The 16,136-nt window shown below is 49.1% G+C and overlaps 1 protein-coding gene across 2 annotated transcripts in view; it reads left to right on the top strand.

Annotated features, from left to right (window-relative positions):
* Positions 1 to 2,032: 2,032 nt before the first annotated feature.
* The window catches only part of CLMP (CXADR like membrane protein), a 104,334-nt gene continuing 90,230 nt past the window's right edge, over positions 2,033 to 16,136 (top strand). Inside the window, exons 1-2 of one of the 2 annotated variants that reach the window (XM_070803564.1) lie at positions 2,033 to 2,169; positions 2,516 to 2,858. In XM_070803564.1, the coding sequence (XP_070659665.1) occupies positions 2,831 to 2,858 (28 nt within the window). In that variant the 5' untranslated portion in view covers positions 2,033 to 2,169; positions 2,516 to 2,830. Of the gene's footprint in view, positions 2,170 to 2,424; positions 2,859 to 16,136 lie in introns of those variants that run through there. The other variant, XM_070803563.1, reaches the window with a different exon arrangement.

Below are 16,136 nucleotides of genomic sequence, written 5' to 3'. Positions count from 1 at the left end.
AGCTGAAGGTGTTTTGTTATCTTCAGCTTGAGCAATGTAAGTTTAAACACACGTCTGCCTGCACCCCCATACATCTGTCTTTATGTGCACACTAGCCCTCGTGCAATACAGGGTGTCATGAATTCATGAGAAAGGCCACCAGCTGTGAAGGAATAGAGATGGGGCTTTAAAACTTACAAAAACATCTCCTTTATAAAGAAAAGGTATAAATATAAAGAAATAGAAGAAATCTGGATGAAGTGTATCAAAAATCTTTGTTCTATTTTTGCAGCTTTCAAATATCTGAAAATATATCAAAATATTAAATAAAATTTCAAGACAAATGACAAAAAGTCGCTTTCTCTATAAGTCACCTTCCTACCTTCCTCAGCCTTTAAGAGAACTAATATTTTTTCAACACATTCATTTGTGAATTATATTTATGAGTGTTTTTTCCTATTGGACAAGAAACATAAAATGGAAAACAAAAATAGAGACTTTTAAAATATTTTATTTTTAATATAAAATAACATATTAGAATATTAATATTGGAATAGAAGAGTTTTAATATTTGGGGACCTGGGGCAAGATAATTAACCTCTCTAGGTTATCGTTTCCTCAGCTTTAAATATTTTATTTATGTATTTATTTCTTTGGCTGTGGTGGGTCTTGGTTGCAGCATGTTGTATCTTTAGGTGCAGCATGCGAACTCTTAGCTGCGGCAAGTGAGATCTAGTTCCCTAACCAGGGATTGAACCTGGGTCCCCTGCATTGGGAGTGGGGAGTCTTTAGCCACTGGGCCACCAGGAAAGTCCTTCCTCCTCTTTAAAATGGAATAAAAATTGCCTATCCTTTAGCATTATCATAAGAATTAATAAAAAGATAGATTAATATGCTTCCTTGTCCATAGTTGGTGCCAAGATATACTAATTCCAGATGTTTAAAAAATGTCAATAGCCAAGTTCTACTCACTTTGTGTGCTCAACGCCTAAAAAAGCATCTGGCACGGAGTAGATGCATAATAAATAGTTATTGAAGAAGGTGTGGGGGGGTAAAGGATGGGTGAGGAAAGGGGGGGTGGGGTGGGGAATACTGGAATTTTACTGGTGCAACTCTCAGAGCTGATCCCAAAGCCCCAAGAGCAGCTCTGAGAGCTTTCTCCTTCCCTTCTGAAGGGCCTGGTGGGAGCGCGATAACCTCTCCAGGTCTGTGCTCTTCTCATTTGTGAAATGGGGTTGGCTCATGGCAATCGGAAAAGACAAGCTAATTAGGGAGGACTGTACATCTCCTGGCTTCTAAAGGCGCGGGGGGAGAGAACTGGTTCAAAGTGTGATGGAGCAGCCTGCCAGGCCCAGGGGTGAACCTCTGCTGCGCACAGGGCAGACGCCGCCGCCCGCCGGAGGCTGGCCCCAGCTCCACTCTGCGGGCACGGGTGAGGTCGTGCCTCCTACGGCTGAAGGAGCTGCCACATCCCCGGGGACATCCAGAGGCCGGGGACCAGAGAGTCAGGTCCAGGCTTTCTCAGAGCCCCAGTGCAGTTGAGACCTGAGTGTGGCAGTCACTGCGGTCTCCTCCCGCCGCCAGGGGTCCTGGTGGGCAGAGCCCCAGGCACCTGGTAGCGCGCGGCGGCGCCCCCAGGGCTTCCTTGACGGGGTCCCTCGCACAGAGGAGGTAATCCGTGCAGAATCCTCTGCCTTCTTTTCTGAAACAGGATTACACCTGTTTTGCCCAGGGCCACGTGCAGGGTGGTCTGCACCAGGGCGTCCCAACAACGGACCCCTTTACACCGAGTTCTGAACCCCCGTCCGCTTAGGTCGGCCCGATCCGAGGGTGGGCTGCTGGGATCATCGCCGAGAGTGGAAGAGCCAGGGCCAAAGGCCGAAGGGAAGACGGGGAAGTCAGGAGCGCGCCGCCAGACCCGCACTTGACAGCCCTTAGCGTCAGTTTCAGGCTGAGCCGTGCGGAACGGTGGAGTTTTACCCCGACTCAACGTGGCAGGGAGGGCTGAGGAGAGGACAAGAAGGGAGGAAGGAAGGGAGAGAGGAGCGAGGAGGTTGGAGAGGCAAGGAGAATGCAAACGCGAGAGAAATGGAGATAGGTGGAAGCCGAGACAGCGCAGACTTGTGCGGAAGCCAGACTGTGTGTGAGCGAGAAAAGGATGCGCGAGAGAAGTGGAGAGATAAGGACGAAGTGAGGACGCAGACAGAGGAGACTGACAAGGCCTCATCCCCGCTCATGGCCCAAGTGTCCCCGGTTCTCTCCTACAGGGTCGATCCCACACCGGCCCCCGCGCGGCCGCACGCCCGCTCCTCCCCGCGGCCGCCAACAGAGCGCCCCGCCCCGGGCCGACCCCCGCCGACCCCCGCGGCTGCCCGGCAGGCGCCCAGCGCGCCAGGAGCGCTGGGAGGGAGGGAGCAGCGAGCGAGCGAGCGAGCGAGGGAGGGGCTGCCGGTGGGAGGCAACCATGTGGTTCCAGCTCACTCTTTTTTTTTTTTTTTCCCCCTCTCTTTCTTCACTCCTTTTTCTTTCCAAACAGGGAAAAGTGTTCCACGAAGCGGTAGCGTTTTTCCGTCTCGTCTTTTCCTCGCTGACCCGGGTCCCCGCTCCCGTCCGGGTGCAAGCTGGTGGGGCGAGCACTGGAAGCCCCTCTGAGCGGGGCGCGGGGACCCCGGAGCCGGGCGCGGGGCGTGGGGCCGTTCCCGCGCCGGCACATGGCTGCAGCTGCCCCGCGCGCACCCCGAGTCGCCGCGCCCAGCTCGCCAGAGGTCCGTCGGCTGCGCTCTGCTGCGCCCCGCCGCCACCGGAGCCAGGCAGCGGCTGAGCGGGGAGGAGCCCGCGCCCGGGCATCGGGATGACCCTCCTCGTTCTGCTGGGGCTAGGTGAGTGCCTGGGGAGGACGGAAAGGCGAGTGGCCCCGGGGAACACACTGTCCCGCACCCGGGCGGCGACGCGGGCTCCGAACGTTCGTCCCCGCGGCCCCAGAGTGAGCCGGGCGCCTCTGTGCCTGCCTCCCGGGCCACTCTGAGCACATCTGGCAGCGGAGGGCCGCCCGGTCGGCCATCGAACATCTGGGCCTGGAGCAGGCTTTGGGGTGGGGGCTTTCCCGGTAGAGCTGGGCCGCGAACCGCTCGGTGTGGAGGGTCCTTTGGGGGGCGGTATTTAGTTTCAGGGGTATCTGGGGAAAGTGGAGAATTAGGGGAAGGAAGGTTTATTCAGGAATGTTTTGTGCCAGGTTCCTGAGGGTGGGGGGAGCTTTTTCGTTTCAAGCAGGCGCCTGGAGGGCGCAGATTAGAAACAGATGTGTTGGAGGGTAAAGGAAAAGGCGTAGGGGAGGAGGTGGGGAGAGGATAGCCGAAGGGAAAGGGCCGAGCACCAGGAGGACCAGGAAGGTGCGGAGAGCCTGGGAAGAAGAGAGGGGAAGGGAAAGGGGTGGGAGCAGGAGAAAAAAGGATAGTGAGGCAGAACAAGACTGAGGGAGGCCGAGCAGGACCTGAAGAAAAATGGAGCACAGGAGGGTAGACAGGGAAGCAGAGAAGTGCTGCCTGCGTGCCCCTTCCAGGTGTCACCCAGGCAGGACTCCTGAGGCCTGGGAGGCCCTAAGGCACAGACTCACCCCAGGCAGGAAGCAGGCGGGTCTGCAGGACAGTGCCCATCAAGGATGTATGGGCAAGAGCTGACAATGGGATGCTCTGGGTCAGGGAAGGTGGCTGGGGAGCTGAAGAAAAGTCACAGGCACCAGGGAAGTGTGGGCTACAGCTGACCCAGGACCGAAAGTGAGCCAGAGTTCAGAGAGCCAGCAGGTGTGGAGCGTGGCTGCTGCCCTGGACACTAGGCCAGGGGACGATGCCCCCCGGTTTTGAACTGACCACCTGGTTGACCTCGGACCATGTACCCACTACCCAGGCCTTCGGTTCCCATAGCTCCAAAACAAGCAAACCAGACAGTTCCTAAGTCCCCCCTGTCTCTGACAGCCTTAAACACCAGGAGTTTGCTTGGGGCCTAATGGATAGAAACCGCCCCCCCGCCCCCCGCCCCAAAACCAAAGTGAAGAGGCACTAACAAGTCCCTCTGAAATAGATGTTTAAGGCTGTCTCTTTTTGAAACCTTACAAACGGTAGGCCAGCCTCAGGCCAACAATAACCCATCACCCAGGTTAAGAGAATAAAAGAGGTGGATCAACCTGAACTATTGCTCAAGTAGGGCATGTAAGGAGCCATGCTTCTTCTCATCTCTTTTAAATACCAGCCAAGTATTGCAATATCACTCCTGGGCACAGCTGGCATGTCTGGATGGTACCTTTGTCACCTTTAATGGCCTCTACCCCTAAGCCACCAATCACCAGCAGTCAGTAGGCCCAAACGTCAGATCAGTCTTATTCAAAACAACTGAAATTCACTGAGTACTCATTATGCTGAACACGTTACATGGGCCATCTTGTTAACTTATTTATTCTTCACACCAACCTTATTGGCCACCCACTATTATGATCCCCATTTTACAGATGAAGAAAACAAGATGTAAAGAGTTCAAATATAATAACACTCAAAGCCGTAAGCTCCTGATTAGCAGAGATGGCATTTGAATCTAGGTTGTTTTCTCACTAACCTGCCATGAATACAGCCTTCCAGCTCCACAGAAGGACTCTTAAAGATGTTTTCTTCAGTGAGATCCTGTTCAGCCCTTTTCATGGAGCAGGAAATGTCAGTGTGATCCTGCCCGTGGGAGGAGCCTGGGGAAGGGAAATAAAACAAGGGTATTTGAGCCCCTGCTCTACTCCAGCCTGCTTTGGGCACAATTTCTGATGGAAAGTGACTTTGGCCCACATGGTCAGTTGAAATCAGCCGGCTTTGATGATGGTCTGCCTCTTGGTATCATGAGAAGGAGAAAACAGACTAAGACATGGATCAAAAGATAATGTTGATTCCCTGGCTCTTTTTTATTGAGTGCCTACTGTGTGTAATCATTCCTCTGGTGAGAATATCATCTGTTGGGTTGATGCTCTTTCTCATAGAAATTGTCTCTCTTCGTGATGTCTTTTTTTGGGAGGATGGGGGTTTGGTCTTTGTATACCAAAGGCCATGTAGAAGAGAGCAAGTGGGCTGCTGACATAGAATTGTGCATAACTGGATGCTCATCTACTGGTCACCTCAGAGGATGATCACCTACTATTAAGCTTTTGCCATATAATGATGCTAAAGCTGAAACTCCAGTACTTTGGCCACCTCATGTGTAGAGTTAACTCATTGGAAAAGACTCTGATGCTGGGAGGGATTGGGGGCAGGAGGAGAAGGGGGCAACAGAGGATGAGATGGCTGGATGGCATCACTGACTCGATGGACGTGAGTCTGAGTGAACTCCGGGAGTTGGTGATGGACAGGGAGGCCTGGCGTGCTGCGATTCATGGGGTCTCAAAGACTCGGACACGACTGAGCGACTGAACTGAACTGGACACCTTTGTTAGAAATGCACAGACTCATGACATCCCAGATCTCAAATTAAATAAACTATTCAAGTATGAATAGTCACAGAGGGACAGCCTAGAGGGGTGGTATGGTGAGGGGTGGTGGTGGGAGGGAGGCTCAAGAGGGAGGGGACATATATATATATACTTATGGCTGATTCATGTTGGCAGAAACCAACACAACATTGTAAAGCTGAGGTTTTGAGCCCTGGGATGCCTGGCCGGGCACTCGAGCAAAGCCAGGAGGAAAGCCCTCAGAGTTGGCTGAATCCTAAAATCATCTCTGGGCCCTGAAAGGAGCAGTTCTGGGGTGGCTTCTGGCCACTGCTAGTGTGATTTCTGGCCTCTTTTCTGGAGAAAGTTCAGTATTGAAGGGGAGTCCTAAGGGCTAAGCATTCATAATCTGAACAAACGTGGACCTAATGACTCCTTCCTTTCTAGACCCACCAGTGAGTGAAATCAAATGTCCCACCTCTCTGATGTGAATGAACAAGAAGTGCTCTGATCTCCATGGAGGAGAAAGAAGGGGGACTTTGTGGGCTCTCCCAGCTCCTCCTCTGCCCGCCACCCTTCCCTCGCCCCTGTTGCTCAAGTCTCATTATCCCATCTGAACTTCTTCCTAGACTTCTGTAATAGCAGCCACATGGCCTCTGGCTTGAGCTCTCTCTCCTTCATCCTACACACTGCTACCCCAGTAATCTCATGAAACAGCTGTTATAAGGCAAAGAATTTGGATTAGGAATCTGGCAAGCTTTCTGGGTTCTTGTTCTGACTCCCTTGACTGTAGAATGAGGGTGGGGGGATTTTAAATTCAAATTTTCTCTGATTCCTTGATCTTGTACTGCTCTTCCATAAACCTGGAGTAGTCTCCATTGCCTATAATGTCAAGTACAAATGTTAAAGATATTACACAGTATCATTCGCAACTCACCGCCTTCCCCCCCCAACACACACGTAACTCTTCAATAAACCTGGAATACTTCCTGGATTCACATTATGCCACGTGCTTCTTTCTGGTTCTCTGCTTTTGTTTATAATTCCTCCACCAAAAATACCCTCTTACTCTCCACCCCTACAGATGGTTGACTTCAGATCAAAATCCTGTTCACCCTTTAAGTCTCACCTCAAATACCACTTCCTCCATATACCCATCCATGATTTTGCCAACAGAATATACTTTCTTTCCTTCCTTGAATCTCAGCAGCCTTTCCGTTGTGCTGCTTTGTATTATAGTGACCTGAATGTTTAGAGTGTAAGCTCCATGCCTCATTCATCTGGGTATCACTTTCAGTACCTTGCATGAACTGAAAGAGTGGAAACTATCTGTTAGAATGGTTGGATTTTTGAAACATTTGGAACACTTAAGGTCAAGAGAAGTGAAAGCTTTGGAATATGATTACTCTTTGACTGTGGAACAACACAACTGTGAGGAGCCTAGTTTTAACTGTTTGCTTTTGTGCTTCCTTGTCCATTAATGCAAATACAACCTGTACTGTTTTATTTTAATTATGTACAAAAATTATACATAGAACATTACATGGACAGGGACCAGACAATACATCTGTTATACAAACTGGTTGTATCGATAGTACCAGATTTTTTTAATAGACTTAAAAATTTTTTTTTCTCCTATTACTCATTAATTAATTAATTAATTTTTGGCTGCACTGGGCCTTTGTTGCTGTGAGTAGCCTTCCTCTAGTTGTGGTGCTCGGACTTCTCTTTTCAGTGCTTCTCTTGTTGTGGAACACGGGCTGTAGAGCGCTCGGGCTCAGAAGCTGTGGCTAACAGGCTTAATTGCCCCGCAGCATGTAGAATCATTAGGGCAGGGATCATACTTGTGTCCCCTGGATTGGCAGGTGGATTCTTAACCACTGGACCACCCCGGAAATCCTGTTAGCACCAGATTAACAATAGACTTCATTGAAACTTTTGCCAGGGTGGGGAAGGAGCTTTGCTTCTGAGAAAATGAGTTTGAGGAATGCTTGAACAGCCTACTGGCCCATAGCTTGATGATCGGTCTCAGTAGGCTTCCATGTCCTTCCCTCATCTTCCCACATTAACGGTGATGGTCATAATAAAGATATGTTCCCATTTGGCTCATATCTTGTCTCATTCAATTTTTGTCTCGTGCTCAACTGGGCAAAGTATGCATGAGTATATTTCATAAATATAACTAATGATGAATTAGACAGACATTTTTAAAAGGTAGAGTCAAAGATTATCAGACATGGGCAAAAGATAAGACACTATCTAAATCAGTACAGTGGTTCTTAAAATTTTGAATTCCAGGCCGCTCTGAGAATTCCAGTGAAAACCCTGAATCCACTTCTTAGAAAAAGACATTTACACATCAAATCTTCCTGTAACTTCTAGGGGTTCAGTGATCTCCTAATACCATTCCTTGGAACCCAACTAAATCCTTAATCTAAACCCACCCCTTCTTTTGTGATGAAGAAAGAATCAAAGTTCAGAGAGATATGGCTAAACTTAAACAAGTAGCTTAATAGAAGGGCCAAGATAAGACCCCCTAACTCCATAATCTATCCTAGCACACATTCTCAAGGTAGAAAATCTCTCTCTCTCCGCTTTAGCTCATTAGTTGAGATCCAAGATCACAGTTGCTCTTCAGATGCTCCATTTAAATGAGCTAAGAGCTGAATAATTGCCATTTGGTTTTTATGTTGAGAAATTGCCTGAAAAATAGGGCAGATGTCATAGCATTTCAATTTAACCATCTTAACTGGAAATCTCGGAAACTTCTGCAGTGCCTTATATAATGTCTGGTGTATCTGGGGGGAAAGGGATTATACCCGAAGTCCTAAAGATGTAGGTGTGCCTTCAAGGAACCAAGCAGGGAATCAACAGCTCTAGCTGCAACTTCATGGTTTCGCTGGTTTATTCTGGGCAAGTCATTATCATTCTAAGCCTCAGTTTCTTTCTCTGTGAAATGAGGTTACTAGACTCAGGTTATCTCTAAGTTTCCTTATACCACTAACATTCTCTGGTTTGTTTTATAATTCTGAGAATTTGTCAGCTGGTCCAGACATGGGTGTGGTCAGAACACATGGGTGTTAGTTACCATGCTTGTTTGATTTCTTTTTTTTCAGGCATTGCCCACTCATGGGAATCGGTAGCATGTGATTATGAATCCAGAAGGGCTGGCTGCCTAATGTGAAGAGAGCAGTTGTAACTCCACCCTGCGTCTGCCCTGGGGCGCTGTTAGCCAGGCAGCATCATTCAAGGTCAGGGTAGATGGCCACAGAACTCAGCCCTGGAAGTTTAGTACCTGAAATACTCATCAAAGGGCCTCGTCCTGAGCAGAGTTACCTATAAAACAACCCGAAATATGGACACCCAGGGTAGACTTCTGAGTAGCAGGTCTGTTTATGGAACTGTTTACAAGGATTAAGCATTTCCTTCAGTTTTTAAAATTGAGGCATAATTTACATATGATAAAGTATACCTACTAAGTATGTAGCTTAGTGGTTTCCCTGCATGGATTTGAACTTGTGGTTGGGTTTTGAAATATGAACTGTGTATTTTTAGCTTCCTCATAGTACCTGAGAAAAGACTATGTGGGTGGGATTGTTATGACAGCAGAATTTATTGCTAACCTTTGTACAGAGTTCCACAGTTTGCATACCTTATCTCATTCTCAAATCACTCGTTGAGGGTAAATGTCATCATTATGCCACTTCACAAATAAACTAAGGTCTAGAGAAATAAGGTGAGTTTCTCAAGATTACCATCTTAGTAAACAGCTGAGCCAGGACACCAAGCAAGCATTTTAGATCCTAAAAACAATTTGCTTTCCAATTTTCAGGAGGTACGTAGTTATTCTGAAGTCAAGGCTTCTGTGTTACCAAGAAGAGAGGGTCAGGTTGAAGCAAGGCTTCATTTAAAGAATTCTAAACCATAAATCCCACAGTGGAAAGTTCAGTTAGAACATTATCACCCCCTACCCTGTACTCCATTCAGATGGTTAAGAAATGTTTGGGTTAATGTTTATTGTTTACAATCCAGAATTACTGCATATGACATACAAAGATTACGTTTGCCAATGAATGAAGTTACATACGCTAATGAATCAGAAGACTCTCCTAGTCCTCAAGGTCATTGTTGTGGAGACCTTACTGTGCTTTTGAGAAGGATGCGTGAGCTCAAGCTCCTTGTTGGTACTGGGACTGGGTGATGATGGTGTACGTTTGGCTATGACTTGCCCTATATATTGCCTTTTCTAGTTAAATTCCTCTTTTCAGCAGTTTTGACTTCTTTGTTTCCCTTCCCCAGAGAAGAATGCAGACTATACCAAAAAGAAAAGAAAAAAAAATTCTGGTTATCTGAGCTTCTTAACCGTCTAGATCCTGGGAAAATAAAAGTTTGTTTCCTTTGGCACTGAATAGACCAGAATGGGGAAGAAGGCTGAAATCAAACAGTCTTGATTTTGCTAGTGACAGTGGTGTGGAGCCCCAGCCAGAGTCTGCTGGTGATAAGACTGAGGTCTGCTTTGTCTTTGCAGAAGGCGGGGGAGAAGCCACTGCCTTTGTGACCACACTGAGATGGGAACATGGGCAGCCATTTTCAGACTCCCGTGTGGAATATGGGAGCTTTTTCTGAAGCCAGGCAGCAAGGAGATCTGAAGAGCTCAGGCCATTACAACAGGGGAGATGAAGGAGGAGCAGGCGGAAGAGGAAGGCATAGAAAAAGCAAGAGCAGAGGATGCCAAAGCTAAAAGCCAGCCTTTCTGGCTTTACAGAGCAGCTTCTCTGAGCTCTTTCTATTGCACAGAAGAAGGGTGGCCACAACTTTTGGGAGCTTCCAGGAGCTCTTTTGTGTGTCCCATAACATTTTTTACTTCATTCATACACCCACACTCACAAAACAATTAGAGAAGGCGGGGCAGGGTGCTCCTTCTATAGTTCAGGCTCTGTGCTAGGCTCCCAGGTGCCAGTAATACAAAATGCAGTTCCCACCATCTAAGAAGTCAGCCCAGTGGGGCAACACAGTCATAAACAAGACTGTCATTGAGGAAAGCACCAGGGTTTCTAGGTGTCCCAGGGAGGAAGCAACTCGATCCTGTGCTGTCTTATGAGATGGGCTGTATGTTCCTACGTGGATCTTCAGGCTGGTGGCTGATGTTTGCTGGTGGCTGATGTTCATCGGTCGCCAGCAGCACTTGCACATTAGTGGGGCAGGTGCTAAATAAACAGCTGGAGAGTTGATGGATCACCCCCATCGCTATCAGAAGGGATGGATTCAGCGGTGTGAGTCCTTGGCATTCAGCCCAGTGCTTCCTGGAGGGATCGGACCTCCCGAAGTCCTCACCTATTGAAAGTTATGGGTCATTCTCCATCTCAGCCTGCCAGTTCCATAGCTGCCTCTGGTTCCCTGTCCCTCATGGGACGTTAAAAAGAAAAGAAAAAGAGAAATACATCAGTGAATTTGGATCTCTTAGTTAAGAACGATAGTCTGTTCACCTGAGGTTTTAATAGCATTTATCCACACGGAAAGCAAACAGGATCAAGCCAAGAAGAAATTTTTTGTTCCAGAAGAAGTCCATTTGTACTGAACAGTCTAAGCCCCTGACATACCCTTACTTTTCTTGTTGGGGTGTTGGGGGTGAGGGGGTGTCAAATCCTGGAGAGGGAGATTGCTTTGCGAGTTCATTGTTTAAATTTAGGCTTGCGTTTGTGGGGGTCATTCTGACTCGGAGCAATAAGCCTTCCAACCCAGCTTCTGTCACTTCTCATTACTTCCAGTGACAGTTCCAATTATTTCCAATCACTCTTCAAGGGAAGAGTCGGGGCAGGCACAGGGATGGCCATGTGGACCAGGAGGGTAGCCGCCTCTGAGCACCCGGCCCCGGGGTCCTGGCTGGGCCTCGCTATGACCGTGTGACCTTGGGCATTGCCCCTTCCTGACCTTGGTTTTCTCACCAGTGACCACAACTAATAATGCATAGGTTTGTTGTGAGAATTAAATGAGTCAGTGCATACAAAGAATTTATCATCCTGCTCAGTACATAATAAGCTAATAAATGACTATCCCTGCTGGGAGAGGCTCAGCCCAGGGGGATTGGAGGGTTTGCTTGAAATCAGCCAACACCAGGCCAGTATGCCGGCCTTCAGGGTTCTGACCACTGCTGCCCCTCCATCAGGCAGATGAGTCCCCAGATGTCCTTTGGGGAATGTCACCCTGCCCCATGACCCCAGGAGGTGCATAGACTCCGTCTGCACCACAGTTTCTGTAACTGCTCTGAGAGAGTAATTTTTTGCGTTACTCAGTCCCGAGTAAGAAACGCCTGCTCTGCTTACTGTCCACTGAAGCCAGATCACAGGGGGCCGGCTCTGCCCTGCCCGACACAAGCTCCCCGAGGCCCATGCCCACTTGAGCTATCCAGCCTTAGCAAACACAGTTTGGTTCATTTCTGCTTTCACTCTGAGGCAGTGTTTTATTGAGCACCTGTTATGTAGCAGGCATCATGCTAGGGACTTTCATACAAGAAATTTCTGGTAACCTCATCACAACACGTGAGGCTGGTATTATCATCATCCCTGTTTGGGGTCAGAAGAGAGTGACTTAGGCTGCAAAGCTGTACAGACTGGATCTGAGTTTGCCTCCTGCTTCTTTGCTAACCTGGGGAAGATGGGAGGGGAAGGATAGATGGATGACACCCCTCTGGGGACACACAGATGGGAGGCCACTCAGGGACCGAGCGGCCACCACCTGGTCCTTGAGAATCTGGCCTGAGAAGCAGCTGCAGGGCCCTGCATCCTCCACTTTCGTCCTGACCAAAATTAGATCCAGTGAGCTCAACACCCACACTCCACATGTTGAATTGTATTTCCTGTTTAAATTTGGGAGGAAAGGAAAACCTCAAGGTGGGAAGGAAAATGTCTTGTTTTTTTCCACTGACCTGAACAGCAAAGAGAGCAAAGAGTGTGATTCCCTCCCCTTCAAGAGGGCTAAACTGGGTGTCCCAGATTTCTGCAGACCTAGAATTCCCACTCAGAGTGGATTCCTGGGCCAGGTGGGTAGAGGCTGGGTGTCCAGCAGAGGCTTGGTCTCCATCTGCTTTCTTTGGCTGGAGGTCCATCCCCCAGCCCTTCAGACAATGGCGAAGTATGGGCTCCCGCCTCTTGGCCTGTCACCCTCAAAGGAGGAGAGCTAGAAACGGGACCCCCCCCTCTTCACAGCATCCATCTCTGTTCCACCGCCTCTCTCTCCCTGTTCCTGGAGTCCTGCAGTTTCCCAAACCCCGAGGGATCCAGATGACCGTCCCTCACACGCCTGCCACCTGAGCCTGCCCTTCCCCTCACTCTGCCCTTCCTGCTCTGGACCCAGGATGGCTGCTGTCAGGTCTGGTAGGTAATGAGAGGGAGACAGAGATGGAGAGAGATAAACGAGAGTGAGACAGAAAAACAGAGAAAAGACAGAAAGACAAAGAAAGAAACAAGAGAGACAGAATGAGACAGGAAAAAAAAAAACAGAGAAATAGACATACACACAGAGACAGACGCACACACACACACACACACTCGAAGAGCAGTCGTGTCCTCCGTAAAGCTCATCTTTCCTGTGTCACCTGTCATATGCAGTCAAAGGTCCTCTTCCTTTTTCTCTCTTCTCCTCTGTCCTGGTGGATTCACCCTGCATATCACTAACTCCACTGGGGTATCTGAGGTAGGGCGAGCAGAGGAAGCACAAGTCAGTGATTATAGAATGTGTTGGTGGAATTTAAAAAAAACATTATTTCCAGGCTTAGGGCTTACGTGTATGTTAGCCCATATAATCTTCATGACAGCTTTGTGAGACAGGTATTGTCAGTCTCTGTTTAATCAAAAAGGATCAGAGAAGTTAAGACATTTTCCTGGTGTTACATAGCTAATTACTAGCAGAATCAAAAGGAGAAAGCAGGTCTTCCAACTCCCAAACGATTGCTCATCTCCCTCCTCCACGGGACCATGAGAACCCCTATCCATGGCAGCAACACCCCCAGCACTGAGCAGGGCCCCTCCCACGTTCCCACCTCTGCTGTCTCATTGCCAGCTCGTGGAGCGGGGAGTGAACGAGCTTCCTTTGAAAGATCGTAGCCCGTTGTGACTGCTCTCTACCCTGGGAGGACTTGAGGTTTGTCTAATATGTACAGTGACCAACTGTCCTGATTTGCCCAGGACTGGAGGGTGGTTCCTAGAATTTGGAATACAGGATTTTCAGTGCTAAAATCAGGACAATCCTGAAAAAACCATTTGGTTGGTCACCCACGCTGTAGACTATGTCGGCATTTCAGGTGTGATCCTCAGACGAGCGGCAGGGGTAGCACAGGGAGCTTGCTAGAAGTGTAGCATCTCAGGTCCCACCTGCACCCACTGAAACAGAATCTTCAGGATTCCCGCAGAACATCAGAAACATCTGAGAAGCTCCAGAGGGAACATCAGGCACCTTTGGCAGAACTGGGGAATGGAAGACACACACCTTAGTTCCCTGATCTGGCACCATCACCTGCTGTCACCTCAGGTGATGCCCACTGACACATAAGATGTAGGTTTAAAGGCTGAGGGGAAAAGCAGTCAAGGTCCCAGATTTGACTCCATGGCAGTGAGAGGCTGGAAGGCGTCTTGGTGCTGTGTGGGTGGGCGTGAGTCGTGGTTAAGCTTTTCCATCTGTCCTTGGAATGATGATACAAAGGTTCTGAAGTTTCCTGGACCTCCTTCACTTTTATTGGAGTGAGGCTGGAGTAGGCAGTGGCTGACAGCAAATTACCCAGGTGTGCATGGGGCCTCTGGGCCCTGGGGACATGGGAAGTGAGAAGACAGAGGGTCTAATAGACCCATTATTGTCAAGGAGTAGACTTCCATGGTTAGTAGTTGAAGGAACAATGCAAGCCTATGCAAGCAATCCTGTCTGATGCCTGCTTCTTGCTGCAGGAACCTGACCCAGCTTTGCAAGCAAGCTGGCTGTGGTTACCCAGCCCTTCATGGCAAGCACTTCACTGGGATGTAAATAGGAGTCATCATGAACCTGTGCTCAGTGAGGAGGTGGTTGGCCAACTCCTCCATGCTTCACCAGCTCCTGGGCTTATCTCAGCGTGAACCTGGGTCAAAGCAGGTGTTCTGTCCTCTGAGTGATGGTGGCATGTCATCTTCTTTTTGCTCTCAGACCTGACTGTCGCTTGTGAAAATCACAGGCACAAGGCAAGGTAGGAAAAGACACTTGCATGTCTAGGGTGGCGGGGTAGCCTCAAAGTAAAAGAAGCATAACCCACATTTGTCTACTTTCTCTCTTCCAAGTCACATGCCCAGCAGGGACTCTGAAATAAGAGCAGCCCAAAGGAGCGGGTGACAGGCAAGCCTGGAGATGGATGTGTTCATCCCCTCAGAGCTGCTTCAGACAAAGCTGATTTCTGCTGTGATTTTAAATTAAAAAAACTTTTTTTTGGCTCTGCTGGGTCTTCATTGCTGCGTGCAGGTTTTCTCTAGTTGTGAGCAGGGGGCGACTCTCTAGTTGTGGTTCGAGGGCTTCTCATTGTAGTGGCTTCTTACTGCAGAGCACGGACTCTAGAGCATGGACTCAGAAGTTGTGACCCACGGGCTTAGTTGCTCCACGGCACGTGAAATCTTCCTGGACCAGGGGTAGAATCCACGTCCTGTGCGCTGGCAGGCGGATTCTAAACCAGTGGATCACCAAGGGAGTCCCTCTGCTGTGATTTTAATCCCACCCCGACCCTGAGAAATCAAGCCATCACTTTTCTTGTAATAGGGAGAGATGTCTCTGACCTAGGGTGGTTTTGTAACTAGTTTTGTTTGTGTGTGTTGTTTTCCCTGGGATCTCCAAGGGCTTGACTGTGGGTGGATTTTATCAGAGGATTCACATTTCCATTATGAAGCAACTCCTGTGTCCTGGATTACTTGCTCATCAAAGTTCCGGTTGGGGATCAGACTGACAGAGGGAAAAGGAAATGGTGAGAAAGGTCAGACAATGTGGTTAAAGGCCAAAATGCTTGGCAGAGACAGGAAGTGAAATGTGGGTTTTGGAAAAGGAGAGTCATTAAGGTGTAAGATCTTACTTCAGCTAATGGTGGAGCAAGAGTATGTGTCATGTGAGGTGAAGACGTTGCGTCAGAGGGTGGGTGAGAAGGCAGGAGGAGACGCACAGCTGGGGCATGCAGGGGGCGGGGAGGACACATGGGGGAGCGTGCAAATACTCAGCCTCATTCTGGAAATAACACATACTCGAAGCTTTCAAGCCAGTTTGGGGACCTACCCCAGGCGGTGTGGAGAAGGACCTTGGGCATCTATCTCATTCTCTGGGTCTCAGTTGTCACTCTGCACAAGCCGAGGTTGGAGGGGAGAAGATCCAGGTCCTTCCAGCTCTGCAGCAGGCGGGCTCTGCAGGGTTCCTTAGCAGGAGACTGCAGACCCCAGTGATCCCTTGCCGTCCTTCCCAGGCAGACAGTGTGAGCTGATGCCTTACCCGTCCAGGTCTCCCTGCTCCCTGAGGCCCCAGCTCTGCCCCCACTGCTTTCCCTGGCACAAGAATAGACCCACACAGTCTGTCTTGAAAGATGCCGAAGCTGCTTCAGTCCCAGGACCTTTGCACGTGTCTTCCAGTGTTCTTGCCTGGAGAATCCCAGGGACGGCAGAGCCTGGTGGGCTGCCGTCTATGGGGTCGCACAGAGTCGGACACGACTGAA

The sequence above is a fragment of the Bos indicus genome, chromosome 15, assembly GCF_029378745.1.
Source record: "Bos indicus isolate NIAB-ARS_2022 breed Sahiwal x Tharparkar chromosome 15, NIAB-ARS_B.indTharparkar_mat_pri_1.0, whole genome shotgun sequence".
NCBI lineage: Eukaryota > Metazoa > Chordata > Mammalia > Artiodactyla > Bovidae > Bos > Bos indicus.
Note: the sequence above shows the minus strand (reverse complement) of the source record. Positions and strands in the feature narration are given on the sequence as shown.